The 18,115-nt window shown below is 39.2% G+C and overlaps 1 protein-coding gene across 2 annotated transcripts in view; it reads left to right on the forward strand.

The window, feature by feature from the left end:
* LOC121642466 (nuclear factor of activated T-cells, cytoplasmic 1-like) overlaps positions 1 to 18,115 on the forward strand; it is a 64,982-nt gene that overhangs the window by 22,480 nt on the left and 24,387 nt on the right. For both annotated transcript variants that reach the window (XM_041989226.1, XM_041989227.1), the window contains exons 7-8: positions 8,521 to 8,576; positions 12,249 to 12,381. In XM_041989226.1, the coding sequence (XP_041845160.1) occupies positions 8,521 to 8,576; positions 12,249 to 12,381 (189 nt within the window). The remainder of the gene's footprint in view (positions 1 to 8,520; positions 8,577 to 12,248; positions 12,382 to 18,115) is intronic.

Raw genomic sequence — 18,115 nt, forward strand, 5'->3', positions numbered from 1 at the left:
CCCCTATTTGCAGTTTTTTTCTTTACATAAAGCCCTTTAACGGATACCACAGATATTTCAGAGATTGTCCCAATTGCAATTTGTGGTTGAGTGAACAGAGACCCACAAAATATTTTTTAGTCCTTGGCAAACCAATAAAACCACTGGCTTTATCTTAAAAGTGTGAAAGATTACTTTGAGAGATTAATTAAATGGGAAGATTTCAATAATAAGAAATACAAATTTATCATGCTCCAATTTATAGGTGTGTGTGTGATGCAAACATACTGCAGTAATCAATGTTTTGTTTTTACTCACTGTTCTCTTCCTCACAAAGGATGGCTCACCAAAATTTGCATCCCAATAGTTGGTGCACCAGTTGTTTTGTCTTTTCTGGCTGGTCACACATCTCCCAATTTTAGCATTAAAATGCTAATTAAGTTTTACAGATAAGCTGAAACTGTTGAGTCTTTGTATGATTTCCTTTCTTGTCCTTTGTCTTAATAGTGATGCGTAGTGTTTGGAAAAATTTTGAGTCCAGCACAAATGAAGTGCTGCTATAAATAGTTATTGTGCTCTCAGCGTCACAATTTACTTACTTAGTGGCCAATATGGCAAACGTAATCAAAGCTTGATATCTGTCAGTGGACAACAAGTTATTTAACCTGAAGTGATGTAGTGAGGAGCCTGTCTTTTTTTCCTTAAACAACCACACTGGAATACAGGTCTTGTGGTCATGGAGAAAATGTTACTCGGTTTCAGTAGGGTCAAATTACTGAAGCTATTAAAATGGGATTAAGAAACTGTCAAATGCATGAATAAAATCTGGTAGGATAGTGATGAAACATCATCTTCAAAGTTGATGGTTCACCATAAAGATTTATGTTTGGAGGAGTGGAAAATGGTAATGTGGTCTGGGTCCAGATTGACCTTGTCCCAGAGTGATGGGCACGTTGGAGATAGAAGAACAACGTATGAAGTGCTGCGCCCCATATAAGTCTGTGACGGGGGTATAGGTCTAGGTTCATATTTTCAGATTACATTGCCAGAATTCATTGTTCTCAGATTGTGAAGGAGTGGTTCAAAGAGCATGAAACTTTATTACTGGGATGCACTAAAGGACTACAGAGACTACACCACAATTTTTGCCTTCATCAAAACAAGATTGTTGTGAAAAAGTCTTGCACTCTGGATGAGCTGTGACACTGCATAAGCAAATGATGCTGCAGTAAATACATGTCATTATCAAAGCTAATGGTGGTCCAGCAAATAATTTTAGTGTATGACTTTTGTTACTTTTGACCAGGCAGTGTTTGCAAATGAACCACAGTCACAGTTTTATATGGAATATAGATGCTTTTGTTTGTTTTTGTTTGTTTTCACACTTTTTTCAAACAAGTGAATCAAACACAAAGCAAGAAACATGTTTTGTGTTGCGTAACACTGAATCCTGATAAAAAAAAATAAACAGTGTAGGAGTAGGTAGAAGTCGAAGCCTTATCTAGACCAGCCCCCTTGTGCCATATTAAAAAAAAAGGAAAACAAGCTATATAAAGCAGCCAACATTCATAAAAATCCTATAACAATGACTATGCTTATGTTATTATAATTAACATGTCCCTGGAGTTAGCAGAAATAGTTATTAAAAAAAACACAATAAATAAATAAATAAATAAAGTCTTGTGAGTATACCATTATACTTCCACACAATAAATAAACAATGGGAGTATGCAGGATTGATACTGTGTTTACAGAGATTTAGTAATATTGTGATAATTTACTTTGTAAAATTTTTATGTGGCTTCCAGCTTAGTTTTTTAGTTATAGTTTAGTTAGTTTAGGTAATATGGTTTATAAAGTTTCACTGATCAATGGAATTACAGTTCAAAAGTGTCATTGATGTAGCGGATAAACAACAAAGGTCCGAGCACGGATCCCTGCGGCACCCCACATGTTACAGTCTGATAATGTGAACCGACTTCATGAATTTGGACAAACTGTTTGCAATCTCTAAGCTAACTTTAGATACATAAGAAAGGAACCTCTCTCACCCTGTATGTGTCTAGTTTTTCAAACAATAGTCTGTGATCAACAGTATGAAAAGCTTTTTTTCAGGTTGGACATGCATGCTTTATTTAAACCTACTATAATGTAGAATTAACATTTCTTTGTGTTTGTCTGTTTTAATCTTTCATTTTATTTCTTTCTCTGCCATTTGAACCACGAGTGTGTGCCTCCCTTGAGATATCCCCACTATCAAATGAGCAGAGCTCCTAGATGTTGTCACTGTGGGGAACCTTAATGCACCTTGAAAAATAATTACTTCTACTTTGTAAATGCCACGTCCATCCCCCCTTCATCACCCACAGGATAGCTGATGCAAACTCAGTGGATCCACTGCATGTGCATCTGTGTGTTAGCTTTTGTGCATGTGTACCCTCTGAAGCTGCTAGCCTGCGGGCCTGTTTGTGTTGTTCAGTAGGAAGTGTTTTCAGTGAGTCATCCACAAAGGATTCCCTCCAGAGGAGTGAGACGGAAAAGATAAGATCCCAAGATTGTAAATGGAGAGCGCATGACTTCCTTAGAAAGACTTGAGTGCTTGTGCACTGTATCATTGAGCTATTATTTCTTAGCATAAGGTTAGTTTTTAATCTTGTTTAATGGATTTTAAGTGTAGGATCAGTTTTTACTTGTCTGAGCAGATGGTTGATCAGATTTTCAAGACAAACTCATTTCCGATCATCAGACTAATGAATATTACTGTTTTTCTTAGTTGTGTTTGGGTTCATTGCAGACCACAGAAAAAATATAAAGTGAATCAGACTATTGCTAAATAATAATAGACTCAGGAGCTCCCCTTTTTTTCCTTTTGCAGTGAAAGCATTTTTTGGTCTTAGCTGACAGGTATTTCTAATGGGCCTTGTCATTTTTTTCCCTTGCTGAGAAGAGTTGTTCCTTTTACAAAGCCACAACGTTGGCGTCTCAGAGACTTTCCATCTTCTTTTGCATTGTTGTGCTTGAATCAATTTTCTGTTTTTCTGTTATGTGTATGTTTTGTGTCAGTGTTTCTATTTGCCCAAACCTCTCTTTTGGCATAGGAGTAGGGAGACATACCTGACGCACCTATTGCAGTGTGTGTTCTGGCTTGCCCTGCTTTCCATGGGTGGAATGAGTGCTAGAGGCAGGGAAAATAGAGAGACAGACAGACAGACAAACAGAGAGAGAGAGAGAGGGATGGGGAAAGCCTGCACTCTGACTCAGAGGGGAGGTGAGGGAATTCCCTGGTGAGCTGGATAGTTTTTACATCTGGTTGGATTGGAGTATTGCCTAGGGCTCAGCAGCGCCACACAGCCTGGTCTGTACCAGGAAGAAATCTAGTCCTCCCCACTTTTTCTTCAGGCTTCAAAAAAAGCAAATCTGAGCTACACTCGTATCTGTGTCTGTATTGTCTGTAACATTAGGACTGTTAGCCCACTACAACAGGCTTTGGTTATTATTGTTCTTGTGTGAAGAGGCCTCTGCAGCAGGCTGAAATGTTTGGATTTTCATAGTTCATAGTTCAAGAAACCCAGTCTTTACAGTATGATTTGTTAGAGTTGAATCAAGGACTGTTTATACTTTGTGTTTATGCTTCTACCTTGGGCAAGTTTAAACATCAGACAAGCTGGTCTATGTGTTGTGCTTCTCACATATATCTAGACTGTCTTTTAGCATCAGGCGAGGATAAACTTTATGATCTTTTTCAATGTGGGGCGCCTGGTGTATGGGCCACCTTTATCCTTTTTCAGGCTAGAGATTTGTACAATTGTCTAATTCTATGTTATATTAATTTTTTAGAGCCACAACAGCCACATTGTATCTTGAATGGAATAATTTAAAAAGCCATCTAAAAAATATTCCCAACATGTTTACTGTTTGGATTGAATGACAAAACAAAAAAAAAAATAGTTTCTGCATAGGCAGGAAAGATTAGTCTCTTCATTGACTAATATGCTGTAGTCATTGCATCGCCTCAGGAAGTCCAGGAAGTAAAATGGGCAATGAAGAAAATGGGCAATGCCATCGTGGAAGAAAATCACAACAAGGCAATGTTCACTGCAGCTCTTAATGCTCAAATCAGATTTTTTTCCAAAATCCATTTTTGTTGCATGGTCATTTATGTTATCATTTTAATGCAACCTTCATCGCACTTAAGTGTGAATGGTATGTTGCTGTAAAGTGACAGAGGAAAGCATGCAGAGGAAAACACAATATCACGCATTGCACGGTATTTACAGAAGTCTGGATGCTTAACGTGTTTGTGTGTCAATTTGGAAGTACTTGCACAGTCGGGACCAACAAAATTATGCCTAATTGATTAATTAAATTAGTCTATATTGCCGCAGTCTCCCACCACTGGTGCAGATTTATGCCATTTGTCTCACTTTTGTGATGTCAAAGTTAGATGAAATGCAGCTTTATCTTTCAATCTGAGGCTGCTTTGACACAGATCGGATATGTAAAGTGCCCTGAGTCGGATTTTAAAGAATTGGATTTGTGTTCTTCATACTGTCATCAAAAACTTTGGTAAGAGTCACATATAGGCAACAAAATCAGATTTGAGCTGCAGTGTGACTGAGCTTAATTAACTGCAAGCATTAGCAGTGGCTACTGGTAGTTATCTGTGATACACTTCATCAGCTGTACTGCTAGGCTTTAGTAAAAATGTTTGTGTCAACAAACATTAATTGTCCAAAATTGTTTACACTAATTATGATGTAGTCCTTGATGAGTTTGTGGTGGGGTGTATGTGGAAAAAAAGTTGCAGTTGAAACACTACAAAATGTGTGACTCACTACAGATGATTATTGAGTGAATGGGTGAACTATTTGAAAATAATGTATGCCTATTTGGGACTGGATCAGTCACTGCTTAAAAATAGCAAATTGGAGTATACAATATTTGAGAGGACATGCAAATGCACCCTAATATGTGAGTCATTTAGCTAGCTAAGCGTGTATTATACAGTTACTTAATGTGATAATGAGCAAAGCTGCCAACTTAAATGTATATATTCTATTGTGGTATAATACATCTGCAGTGACTCCCTCTAACTTTTAAAGTTCCAGAGAGTTTGAAAACCAATGGATAGTGAGCTCACATGACACCATGCTCATTGGCAAAAAAAAAGCTAAGCTATGCTGCTGCTTTGGACACATCTATACATAAAAGCAGTCGGTTAATCATAGCAGGAGTCCTGTGGCCTCCGCCCTTTCCTCAGTCTTGTCTTGACATGCTATACCAAGATAATCCTTTTAAATCAGTGAGGTACAATCATTCTTTCTGAGGCAGGTCTGAAAGATTGTGCTTTTGTTATGGTAAGAATAATATATCTTGAAGAAATGTGGTTCATTGCATGGGTCTTCTACCTAATTTGTCTACAAGCTTTTGAAAAGAACAACTAAAATAAAAATAAAAGACACTAAACTGCATGTCTTTACTTTATATGATCAGTCTCAGGATTGTTAGTTTGGGTCTTGCTGTTACCTTTCCTAGACTTAGTAATAATGTGCAATACACCATTTTTAGAGCTGAATGTTTTGATGCATGTGAATGAAATGCTCTCAGCAGAAACTGTGTGAATGTGTAAATCTGGGTGATCCTTCAGCTTTTATTCCGAGTCTTTAGATCATCGTCAGACTCAGTGCCACACAGCTGGACTAGTGATAAAAGGATAAAATTTCACTCCTCTGATCACCATCCTTCTCAGCCTGTATGGCCTTAGGTCAAGTTCACTCATGCTTTCCCTGTTATACACCAAGAATAACTCACTTCCCGAATATAAACCCATCATAAATCTACTGTCAGGTCATAATTTATACAGAAGCCTCTCAATCTGAAGCAGACCTACGTTTCTCCAATTTCACCAGTTTTCAGATTAGCAGAGGCCAGGTGCTTCTGAGGAGAAAACAGCTGTATCTCTGGGTTCAATCATTGAGATTCCCTTGGTTGACCTCATTGGTTTTGCTCTTCAATGATTGCTGTGAAAACAAGTGTAAAAATTACTGAAGCATTTCTTTCAAGGCAACAGCAGCAGAAAGGTAATAAAATGGAAAATGAACTTCAGATATGTAAACAGGAAAAAGAGAAAAATGCTCCTTAAAATCATCTCTGGAAGAGGGACTGCAGAATACATCTGGGTTGTTTCACAAGACAGCCTCCACAATTAAGCATGTGAATCATATTTTCCATTTTAAAAAAAACCTGAAGTGAAATCTTTTTGCTCAGTGCTGTTGTGCACTAACCTGTGTTTTTTCTTTTTTTGTTGTTTGTTTTAAAAGAAAACATCCCTACCAGCTGTCGGTATAAAAGACAAAAAAAAAAAAGAAAAAAAAAATGATAGAGACAATCTTTAGTGTCTTGTGAGGTCAGTTAAATCAGTCAGCTGTTGGAGAGTCTGAAGCTGGAATCATGTGTGATGATTGAAATGTTTGTTTGCAATTGGCAATTAATTTACACCAGGTGGTGTCTCTACTTTCTGCTCATTAACCAAACTTCAGTCAATGAAAATATGACAAATGAGGGGTGTGTTTGTGTGAGTTTTACTATGACAACAACAGGGTTGCCAGGTTGTAACTGGGTACACAGCATTATCTGAACATGATGAGTCGAAGATGCCTCCCCCCACATGCTGTCTAATTGCTTGATGAATGTGTATGTTGTTCTGGTTGTCTGGTGCTAGTCTTTGTGGATCTCATTTGCACAAGTGAGTCATGTAAAACAGTACAGAGACTGCTGGTTTACCTTTGAGCACAAGCACTAAAAATAAACATGCATGTGTCCATTTATTTCTCAGTTTAGCTGACACAGGATTATACCAAGATTTAGCTATATGCCACCTATTGTTTTGTCCTTCCCCATCTTACAACTTAAGCAGAAGGCCAGAACAAGATGAAGGATATTGCGGTTGTGTGTGTGCGTGCATGCGTCTGCATCTGTTTGTGTGCATTAAGCGTGGGTGGAGGTTGGTTGAAGGAGGAGGTGTTGTCAGGAACAGAAGCATTTTGCAGATGTTGCAGGGAAGAAGGAGAGAATGGAAAGTCCTGTGGTTATCACTTGTACAACCTGCAACGGTACACCGCAGGTGACAGCATCCCAGTCCAGACTCAGTTTTAGATTTGTTAAGACTGATAGGAAAACCAAGCAAAAAGTACAAAAGGCACATTAGGTGAGAGAAAAGATCAAAAACAGAGGTAGAGAGAGAAACAGATGAAAAATTTGAAAAACATGTTTACTAGTGGAGCTTGGGGTTGACGTCGTAGTCTAAGGTTTCCCTCTTGGAGAGCCTCCCAGAGCGGAGGCGGGTGAGATTCCCTCTTGGTTCCTCTAGACGTAACATGAGGAACACTCTCTCTGCCTTGCTCTGACCTTCTCTGTCTGTGCTCTCTCTAATTGCCCCTCCATACTCTGTTCAACTTCACAGCGTTGCTTGTGCATCTCAGTCACCTGCCATATACACAGAATCATTGCCCTGCTCAATGACCTTTCTGTGGGCACAACTCTGCTGCCACTCCCCAGCCATCCACTTCATCTCCATTGCAGAGAGATGCATTTCTCCATATGCACCTCCGATTTCCCCAAGTTCAAATAGAAAACTCTTATCTGATCTCTCCCCCATCTGTTTTTCTCTTCTGACATCTTTAATATGGCCATTTTGGAAAGATATATCTACTGATGTTGACTCTCTGAATAATAAAGCTGGCCACCCGCCCCCACTACCACATCTCACCAATAATAAACTAACCGTGACTGGAATCCTTTACTCTTTCACTCACCGCATGATGTGAAAAACATCATCCTTTTGGAAAAATCACAGGTTTTTACATCTTCCAGAGCTGCTGGACTTCTGCTATCACTACTCTGATTATCTTATCTGATGGCTCTCTGTCTCTAAAACAAAGTGCAGCTTTTACAGCAAATTTATGACTGTATTCATACTGTAAGCTGCTGTTTCCATTTACTAACTTACAGTGGCATGCTATTGCCTCACATAGTGTGCCACTGGCTCAAAGACTGCACTGTGTCACCTCAGTTTCTGGCAGATGTAATGACTCATCGGTTCTGAAAAATAAAGACAAAAAAATGGCAAGGCGGTCGGTGCTGATTGCCCTAGCAGAACTCAGAGCGTCTGTTGGTGTGGCATGAAATAACAGAGAAAACGTAAAGAATGCGAGCTGAGCTTCTGCAGACTCCCCACAGCTGCAGTAGCTCTTTGGACTTTTACAGCATCACAGCTAGGGAAACCTCTTGACCTCAACTGGACAGAAAGGAGAGAGAAGAGAAACAACTGATTCTGTTATTTATTTATTTTTTTCTGTTGTTGTTTTTTATTCAAACTCTTAATGTTAAAACCTTAAACGTCCTTAAACTGTACTTGTTCTCTTCTTTACTTTGCATCTCTAAATTATTTTCACTTTCTGGATGAAGTCCTATCACATCATAAGTAAAATTATGTTTTTTTTTTTTGTGTGTGTGTGTGTGTGTGTGTGTGTATGTCAATAGATGGGCATCATCTGTGGGAAACTGAAGCCAAAGTTGACAAGGACTCCGTCAAATCCGTAAGTGCACCTCACAAACATGATTTGTCTGAAATTTTCCTGTCTTGAAACCCGCCACTTTCCTCCTGAGACTTTTCTCTTTCTTCTGCCTCATCCTCATCTGTCCCATGTAATGATGTAACCCTTGCTAAGGCATTACAAATTGAGACACAGACAATGCTGATGAGCCGCTGCAATCCTAACTGAAGTTTTCACAAAATCTTTTACCCTCATGGAAGTAAACACAGGCTGTCGGATCTTTGCTTGAAAACACTGCCAGGGATTACGAAAGCGAGGCATGAATATATACACACACAAACACACACTCAAGTCACAGCATAGCCAGACGTTTAGTTCATGCAGCGTTGTGGTGAATTGGGCTTAAACACCTCATCTGTGCTGGGATTGTGCAGCCAAGTGTGGCTCACACCCCTACTTTCTACCTGCTGCTTTTCATGAAGGCAGTGAAAGAAAATAAACCAGTTCGCTCATTTTTACTGAAGCTCAGACACACATTTGGATTGTATTAATATAAAACCAACCAAAAAGGAATTGTCAACAGAGGGAATGAAGCAAATGTTGTTCTTCGTGTCACAGAAAGCTTCTTGTGCTCTGGAGTTAATTAAGATTTCATCTAAGTTCATTAGGTCTGCTTTAAGTGTGGAGACTAAAGCGCGAGGCTTTTGAAAACCTGTTTGTGCAGGGTGACAGTATGTTTTGAATTGCTTATGCCTTTCATCAGCTGCATCTTGAAGAAGCCTTTCTTCTTCTACTTGCTTTCATTTTAGGTAGATGATGCGGTTGCATCAGGAAGGTAAATATGGACTCAGATGGCTAATTGTTTGTAGACTTAACTGATTAGCTGTGGTGGGAGTCCAAGATGCCAGTTAATAGGCGGGTGTGTAAGGCTTGGTTAGGGGTGATGGTTCAGGGAGGCAACATTGATAAGAACAACTACTATAATGTGCATATTTTTAAATATAATAAATAGAGCCATGTCCTTATGTCAGTTGCAACCAGGCAATTTTAAAGTAATCCAGTCTGCCTGCTTGGCTGTGGTGTTTTTATCACTGTCCAGAGTGTGCTAACCTTGGTCGGTTGGGATTGAGAGGGAAAGCCATGTGCTCTCACGCATTTAACACACTCGATCAGCCACCTGCAATTTCCTTGTCATCATCTGGAAGGCAGACTGGGGCTGAGCTCACCTTCAACCAGCCAACCCCATCCCTCCCTCCCTCCTTCCTCCAAGCACAGTGATGACCGACAAAAACCTGCTTCCTGTCAGAGTTCCCCACTCTAGCCTGCGTAGGCCCTCATGAGAGTGACAGCTATCCCAGGAATTAGATGCAAACACGCTGACAAATTTCACCACTTTTCTCTGTCAGAGTTAAAGCAGTCAAAAGTTCATATCCGTCCAGACTTGCTGTGGCCTACCGGGGCGGGTATGGGCAACAGGCGACCCCTCCCATGTAAGGAACGGCTGTGCAAACAAATAAGCCGGCCTCTCTTCTCCTGTGCTGTGCAGGGAAAAAAGCCAAAGCCCCCAGGGTTTTCCTCAGAGACAAACACGGGCACTGAATCAACCTCATGGGTCCTACTACTGCATCTACACAGTCCAGACATACTCATTTAGACCAGGTCCCCCTCCAGCCTCTTGGAAACAGTCCTAATTTCAGGCGAACTGCAAAATAAACATAGCTGTTGATTAACCTCTCAAAGCTTCTGGGCTCCGAGTGTATTATACTGTAACCTTCTGAAGAGGAACCATCCTAAAACATCTTTTTAATTTCCAGTGAAGACCCCACAATACCAGGGATGCAAAAAATTTCTAGCTCAATATGGGAAAATTTATCTCAAAAAGTTTTATATTTGACATCTGAACAGTTAAAGGGTTCATATTCTGTTGTGTAAATGAAATTAAATTTGGAAACATGTCAAAATCACTCCGACATTTGTTTCTTTTTGTATTAGCAGGTGTCTTGTCTCATAAATATGATATACAACTACAGTTTTTGTTTCAGATCATAATAGAAAAAGAATAATCTGGTTCTTACCAGGTCTTAAAGTTAGATAAATTCATCCTCAAATGAATATCAACTTATGACATGTTGCACTGTGTCATTATGTACTGAACAAAACTAAGCCAAAGTGCAGAAGCAGTGTGTGAAAGTGCATCCTAAAGACCCATTTATGTTCCCTCTACACAAGTAAATATTTACGTCCGTTTCAAACGTCACTGCCATCATTCTTTCATGCATCCCTTACGATACCATTGTTGTTAGCCAGTACATCCACAAGAGGGCAGGGCAGAGTTCAGCGTTCACCTCTGAGTTCTGACATCAGTTTCAGACCATAACAGACATGGCGTCACTGAGGGAGATCAAGATAATGTACATTCTCAGGAAAAGACCAAGAAGGAGGTAATGCAGTAGACGGAGGAGATCTGTGCGGCCATTAAATACATTGCTGCGACTACTTCTTCTTCTTCTTTAGTCGCATATCAGCTATACTGCTAAATACTATCCCTGTGGTTTCTGGTGGTATTACTCCATTTACTCTGTCAGGGTACGGATCCACAAGGGCCCCGAAAACAGACCAAATTAGACACCTAAATAAGGCAGAAGACAGACGAGTCTATTAGAGAGCATGAACAGGCCTTTAATATAACTCTACCTTTAGCTACAATGCTTAAAAAGTTATTGTTTCATCTATTAAATAATCAGTCTTGCACTGCAGTTTGTGGCATTTGTTCAGGAATAGCCCTCGTAAGGTCCCACCAGAGCATTTAAATCTAGTTGATGTCTGTACTTTGACTGGACGATTGCAACACTTTTCTTTTTCAGTCATTCTGTTGTAGATTTGACCCATGTCCCAATTTTTCTAAGCTTTGGCTGCCAGATAAATGGCCTTACATTTGACTCTTAACTTTGGTTTACAGAGGAGTTCATGGTTGACTCAGTGACTGCAAACTGTCTAGGTCCTGTGCCTATAAAACAAGCCCAAATCATCAACACTCCACCACCATGCTTTTGTGCTGAAATGATGAATTTGATTTTCACCAAATATAAGAGCCGAATCACATGAACAAACATGTCCAGTTTGGTTCTGTCTTTTCAAATCACACTGTGTTTGAATGCACCATTGCAAACCAAAGCAGTGCTGCCATCTTCTTTTTAGAGAGATGAGTTTTCCTCCTAGCAACCTTTTGAAGCAAGTCAAACTTTTTAAGACTTTTTTGTATTTATTATTTACCTTTAACATTATGTGAATTAAACTGTAGGGTCTGAAGTGCTGCTCTTGGGATTTTTTTTATTTTTATTTTTTTTTGTTTGTTTGTTTTGTTTGTAGTTTCTCATAGCAGTGCATGGTCTGAACTGGGGTAAACTTGCTGGAACGTCCACTCTTGGGAAGATTGGCTGTTGTATTGTTTTCCGCTTGTGAAATATATTTCTCACTTCAGAGTGATGAACTCCCAGTTGTTTGGGAAAGCTTTTATAATCCTGCCCAGATCGATGATCAGAAACAAATTCTTCTCTCTATGATTATGGCTGATGTCTTTCTTCCATGGCATTGTGTTACCACTCATCTGAACCCTTTAGACCAGGCGTTGCTTACTAATCAGGTGCATTTGACTAACTGGTTTGTACAAATTTCTACTATGAACTGTTACATTTTATTTCCATTGTATTTTAGAATACTCTCCTTGTGGAGATCCCACCATACAGGAACCAGAGAATATCCAGCCCTGTGTCGGTTAACTTCTACGTCTGCAACGGCAAGAGGAAGAGGAGCCAGTATCAGCGCTTCACCTACCTGCCTCCAAATGGTAATCATCAGCTTGATCTTTATGTTAACAGTCACTCTTAAAAAACATGTATACTTTTCTCAAGGTGCACTATCTGCACTCATCATTCAGAGTATTTCTTTAAGTCTTGACATCCACACACTGTCGTTTACCTTTGCTTTCAACATGCCATGTGGAATTTGTAGCCATTTTTGGTGGATGTTTCTGACATCTTGCCTGGCAACACTTGCCTGCATCTTATGAGTGAGAGCAGAAGATGTGAGGAGTGTTTATTCTGCAGTTAAACCACGTTCCCTAGCCATGAGGTATACCCGCTGAGTGACAGAGCCTCCAAGTGCTGTCGGTGTAGACAAGTCAATCTCCTGGGGACCTGACTTTCACACCCTGCCTCACACAATACCTCCCTGGTTCACCAACACACCAATGAACTGACAAAAAAACATGCAGGCACACATACATCCCACCAGTCATTCAAGTAGTGACCTGAAAATCCAGGATCACTTCTCTGTGTGCTTATCATACACCCCTGGCCTCAGTGTTTATAGACAGCTTTCATATTGGAATTTGAAGAATGAATTGGTGTTTTGACGTGAGTTTCGCCTCTAAATTGCACATGACTTAGTTGCTTCTCTCACAAGGCACAGGTGAAAGCTCTGAGAGCTGTAAGCCACGCCAACCCAATTCAGAGCTTCTAAAGACATTAAACAAACCTCTAGCTTTAAAAACTGGTTGCTGAAAGCAGTTTGAGTGATGCTCCAAAACACTTATGCTGGTTTAGCGATCCCAACCCGCATCTATACATTTGTTAGACCTGTATGATGATAACAAGTGAAATCTATTAGATTGTGTCTAATGGGTCTAATGCCTCTGGGAAAGCCTACAGTGTGTTTTAAGTCTACAGCTGTTAATAAGATGTGACATTTACATTATCAGCAGGTGTATTTATGGCCATATGAGCTGAGTGATCAGGATTTAGGATAAGGTTAGGGCATGGCCCCGTTTGAAAGTGCCTGACGAACAAATGCATTGTAGATAACTAGAGGAAGCAGTGGCCATATATAACCAATCAATTTCATGTACTGTAAATCCACATAGGCAGAAACAGACATAAAGAGATATGAGGCTTCTCTGCCTCCACCATATCCGTCTTTTAGTCATTTCCCTGAATGTAAACACAGCTCTAATTAAAAGATGGCTCGTTGAGTTCTCTCTTTTGCTGCCAAGTAAACCACAAGCACAGTGTGGACCACACAAGCAGGGCCAATGTCTTCTCAAAGATGCATAATTAACTCGCAAGTGTTACAGCCAGAGAGACCAGGAATCACATACTTGAACTATTTGGAGATTTCCCATTATTTTCCAAGCACACATTAAAATATGCAACACTGAATATTTCCGAAAAACAATCACTCACTAACCCGATCATAGAGTCAAGTAAAACAGCTGCACTTGTGAAATTGAAGCTGAGTGAAATTTACCTTACTACTTGAAAAAAATATATTTTCAAATAGATTATTAACTTTAAATTTAGGTTAGATACCACCATGTTAGTTTAAAGACAGAAAACAAAAGAATGTCTTTTTAATTAAAACAAAAACATTCACTGATTTAAAAGAAGAGTGTATAAAGATTCAAATGAGCAAGAGCAGAACTTTTGTAATGATGATGACTGCAGTAGTTTCATGGTTTCAGTACATCACTGAAAGAGGAAATCCTGGTGAGCTGTTTGCTTTTGTGGGTTTTAGTGTGTGTTTGTGTGTCAACACTGAGTAAAACAACTAACACTTTGGCCAGGTACTCGGGGCGGAATAGGGAGGAGGACACCCACGCATTCACTCTCTCTCACACACACACACACATTTGTCAACACTCTTTTTTCTTGTTTTTGCTCGCTGGTATGAAAAAACTCATCTGGCCCAAAGTCCCACTTCAAGCACAGTTGTGGTCGGTGACGTTGTTTAGAGAGAACATTTCTTTCACACTCTGCTGTCTGCTCCTCTATAAAAAGGCAAACCCACCCTTAAAATAGCCGACTTGTTTAAAACAGCGGAAGGATGGAGCAAAAACTCTGTGGGTCACAGATGCTGAAAACCGCCTTTATTTTCCATTTGGGTCATGTGACCACCTCGTTGTTCTTTGACAGCAGTGAAAACGTTGTCAGCACCCATTGCTGCTGACAGTGAAGCCTCCATTTAAACAACTAAACAAATCAGAATAAAAAAACTTTAAAAAAAAATCTATGTTGTATATTTCCAATAGATTTCCATCTATTTGTTTAAATACACTGCATTGTTTCAGACTTATCAGATTTTATCACTGCTCAGCCTCACCCTTATTACTGCATGAATACTCACATATCTTTTTTACTCTGTGGAAACATAGTGGCTGACAGACATAGATGAAGTTCTGTGATATGAGTGGATGGGTGCTTTAAACCTGTTGAAACACTGCTTTACTAATACATGAAAAGTAAAAACAGTATTTCAGCCATATATAAACACTCCCTTTCAAATGTCACAGTTACACTGCAAATTTCAATATGTCAGCAAGTCCAGAGGTGGTGTTTGAATAAAATAAAATAAAATAAACCCTTCTTTTGTTTATCTTCATACATTTGCTTTATCTTCCAGAAAATCTGAGAAATTTTTCTAAAATGCAATAAAATGTTCTGTGATTTGTTCATTTGCCTGGACCTCTATTTAAGAGATTATGTTTATTTGTTAACTCACCAACTTTATCATATTTTTAAAAAATCATTACATCAGGCTAATAACAAAATTGGGAGGGAGGAAAAAAAGACAAAATAGTTTATAGAATTTGCAAGTTTCTTTATTCTTGAGGTTTCTACAATCAGCAGATTAATTGATAACAGGTTAGGGTGTCAGGATTGGGTATAAAAGGAACATCTATCAATGATTTGATCTTTCCAAGCAAGACTCAGCCATAGCTTACAACATAGTGTCAAACTATGTTAGAGAATTATCAATAAGACCCAGGGGCAAAAAGAGAAAAAGTCTTTCAAAGACTGGGGACAATTTTGGTCTGTTAACATCTATAGTAAATACTGTGAAATGATATAAGGTGTCTAGCCAGACCTTTGAGGCCTAAGGTGGCACTGCAGAAATCAACATGCTATCATGATAGTTATATGTCGACATGGGCACAAAAGTACCTTAGAAGACTTTTTTATTCAACACAGTCCACCCAGAGATGTAATGTAAAACTTTATTATGTAAGAATATAGTCATATATAAGGTTTTCTGGGCTCATTTCACATGGGTAGAAAGACAGCACACACTTTATGATGCATCACGAAGAGGGGAATCAAAAAACAAAAACTACAACCTGTTAAACATCTGAAAGTTTTATATTATGCAAGAATTTATGCCTCCTGAAAAACAGCAACAGATAGCAAATTATTTAAAACTGCTAATAGAAAGAGGCTAATGTAAGGCAATGGTAAACATGGCTCCCTTTAAACCCTTTTTGTGTCATTCTAGCATCAAAGTTTAAATATGCTTGTTTTCTTAATATGGCCATGTTGACTGTGACTGTTTTGCCGTTTTATTTCCCTCATGAAAATATTTAATTATTTATTTATGCTTTACAAAAACATAAAGGTTAAATTCTTATGGAAAATACCAAAGTTAAATTCATAACAATGCCCAACAGTTGAGTCAATTATGCCAACATTTTACTGCCCAGAAGGAATATAATGATAACTGAAACAAGAAGACATTTCCAGTTAAGATCTATCATCAGTAGCTTTTGTGGTTCTGGCCGGAGTGCTCGGCCATGATGTTGCGATGCAGATACAACCGTTGTTGTCTGGCTCCCAGAATGAGCGTTCCTTTTCCAAGTTCCCCTCCAATCATTCTTGCGTGAGTAGAGACGTGACGTGTTGCTCCTTAAATAAGAAACAGTTTTCAGAAACCACATTAGACAACAAACGCCAAAAAAGTTCTGGCAATGACGGAAGCTCAGGCGAAGAGCTTCTCGGAACCCCTTCGATTTTACAGGCCGTTTGGAGATTTTTCTGAAATATCAAGTTCTACTCTTAATGCAATCGACACACACACACACACACACACACACATACAAAGACACACACACACACACCATTACAACGGCTTGTGGTTGAAGTTGGAGGGAGCAAAGCCAAAAACATGTTCTATGACACAAACAGGAAAAGTTAATGAACCACACATTTTTTTCCTTTGTAAGTATTTGCACAATCATGCTTTTCCAGAAATTGTATCATGACAGAGATGTTTCGTTTTATTGCACAGTTTTGAGCTTTGCCAGACTCACCTACAGTATACTAAAGCCCACAGCAGGCTGGGTGACCAGATTGCTTACGCGGTGGGAGATGGTGCACAAGGTAACCTGGAGTTAATGAACTACCACCTGTTCCATTTTAAATGCAGAGCAGGTCCATGCCAGTTGGAAAAATTTTTTTTTTTTTTTTGCATCCCTTTTTCTTGGTTGTCACGAGTACAGATGATTCTAGGAGACAATTTAGCATTACTAATAAAATAAACAGTTACATACACACATCTATGTCTCCTTTCCTATTCGCTTCAAAAGAAACAAGTGATCAGTAAAATACCTAGATCACGCCTGATCAGTTTAATACAAGGAGACAGCTGGGGATACAGCCAGAGAGGGAGAGAAATCCTTGTGCAGAACTGTCTGTGAGCCATAACCCACAGCTTGAGAGGAAATAGAAGCCAACTGAAGTTGAAGCTGGTGAATCTATTTTCTCAACTCACATACGGATTCAAAAGAGACTCAAAATGGATTGAGATGGAGGGGAGACCTCTGTATATATCTGTAGCAGAAAAAAATCTAAGAAAAAATTGTAACTTAAAAAAAAAAAACATCAGTCCAAAGTAATCAGATCTCTTATGTTGCCAGTTTCTCTCACAGTCACAAAGCATGTAGGTAATTTACATATTTACTTATTCAACAGGTTGCTATAAATTCTCACTCGCCAGAATTGCTGATACACGAGTGTTCTTAACTCATTTCAGTTATGCTTCAAGTTCGGCTTTAAAGCCATGCAACAGATTTGAAAATGTAGATTTTGCTATATATTCCACTCATTTGGCTCAAAGGAAACCTTTCATGCACGTATATAAGCAAATTACTATTTAGGCCCCATCAAACTTGATGAGAATTTAAGATTAATTTATTTAAATAAATTTTAATTACAAAGAAAAAGGTTAAAGTTTGTTTCAACTTAAAGATAACAATCCAGTGCCGGAGTTGAAGCTAAAATGTAAAAATGGTCAAATTTTTATGATTTCCACATGACAATCCTGACATCATACTTTTGGCTCTTTGGCCCTCTGCTATCCATTCAGACTAAAGAAGAAGCAAAAGATAAGGAAGACTTTTAGAGAAGGAGAGTGTCTGTGGATGTATTATGACCATGTGGCATCTCTCGTTGCTCCCCAGGCTGTCGATCAGAGGCTTGTGCATCATGGGACTCGCCTTACGATGCTCCCCCAGACACCGGGCCCCATCCCTGGGCTCTTAAAGCAGACAGGGCTGACGTAAATGTGCTCCCTGCTGCGTTATCGCTCCACCGCAGCTCAGCACCCCAGAGGCAACAAGCGCGATTAATGTCTCTTCAAATCCAGCTCAAAAAAATAATAACACAGTGAAAAATAGCCCATCTTTCATATGACACGCTAAAGCTTCATTTGCACCATTTGTTGTTGCGATCACTCAGTGGTACTTTTGTGGACTA

The sequence above is a fragment of the Melanotaenia boesemani genome, chromosome 6, assembly GCF_017639745.1.
Source record: "Melanotaenia boesemani isolate fMelBoe1 chromosome 6, fMelBoe1.pri, whole genome shotgun sequence".
Taxonomy (NCBI): Eukaryota; Metazoa; Chordata; class Actinopteri; order Atheriniformes; family Melanotaeniidae; genus Melanotaenia; species Melanotaenia boesemani.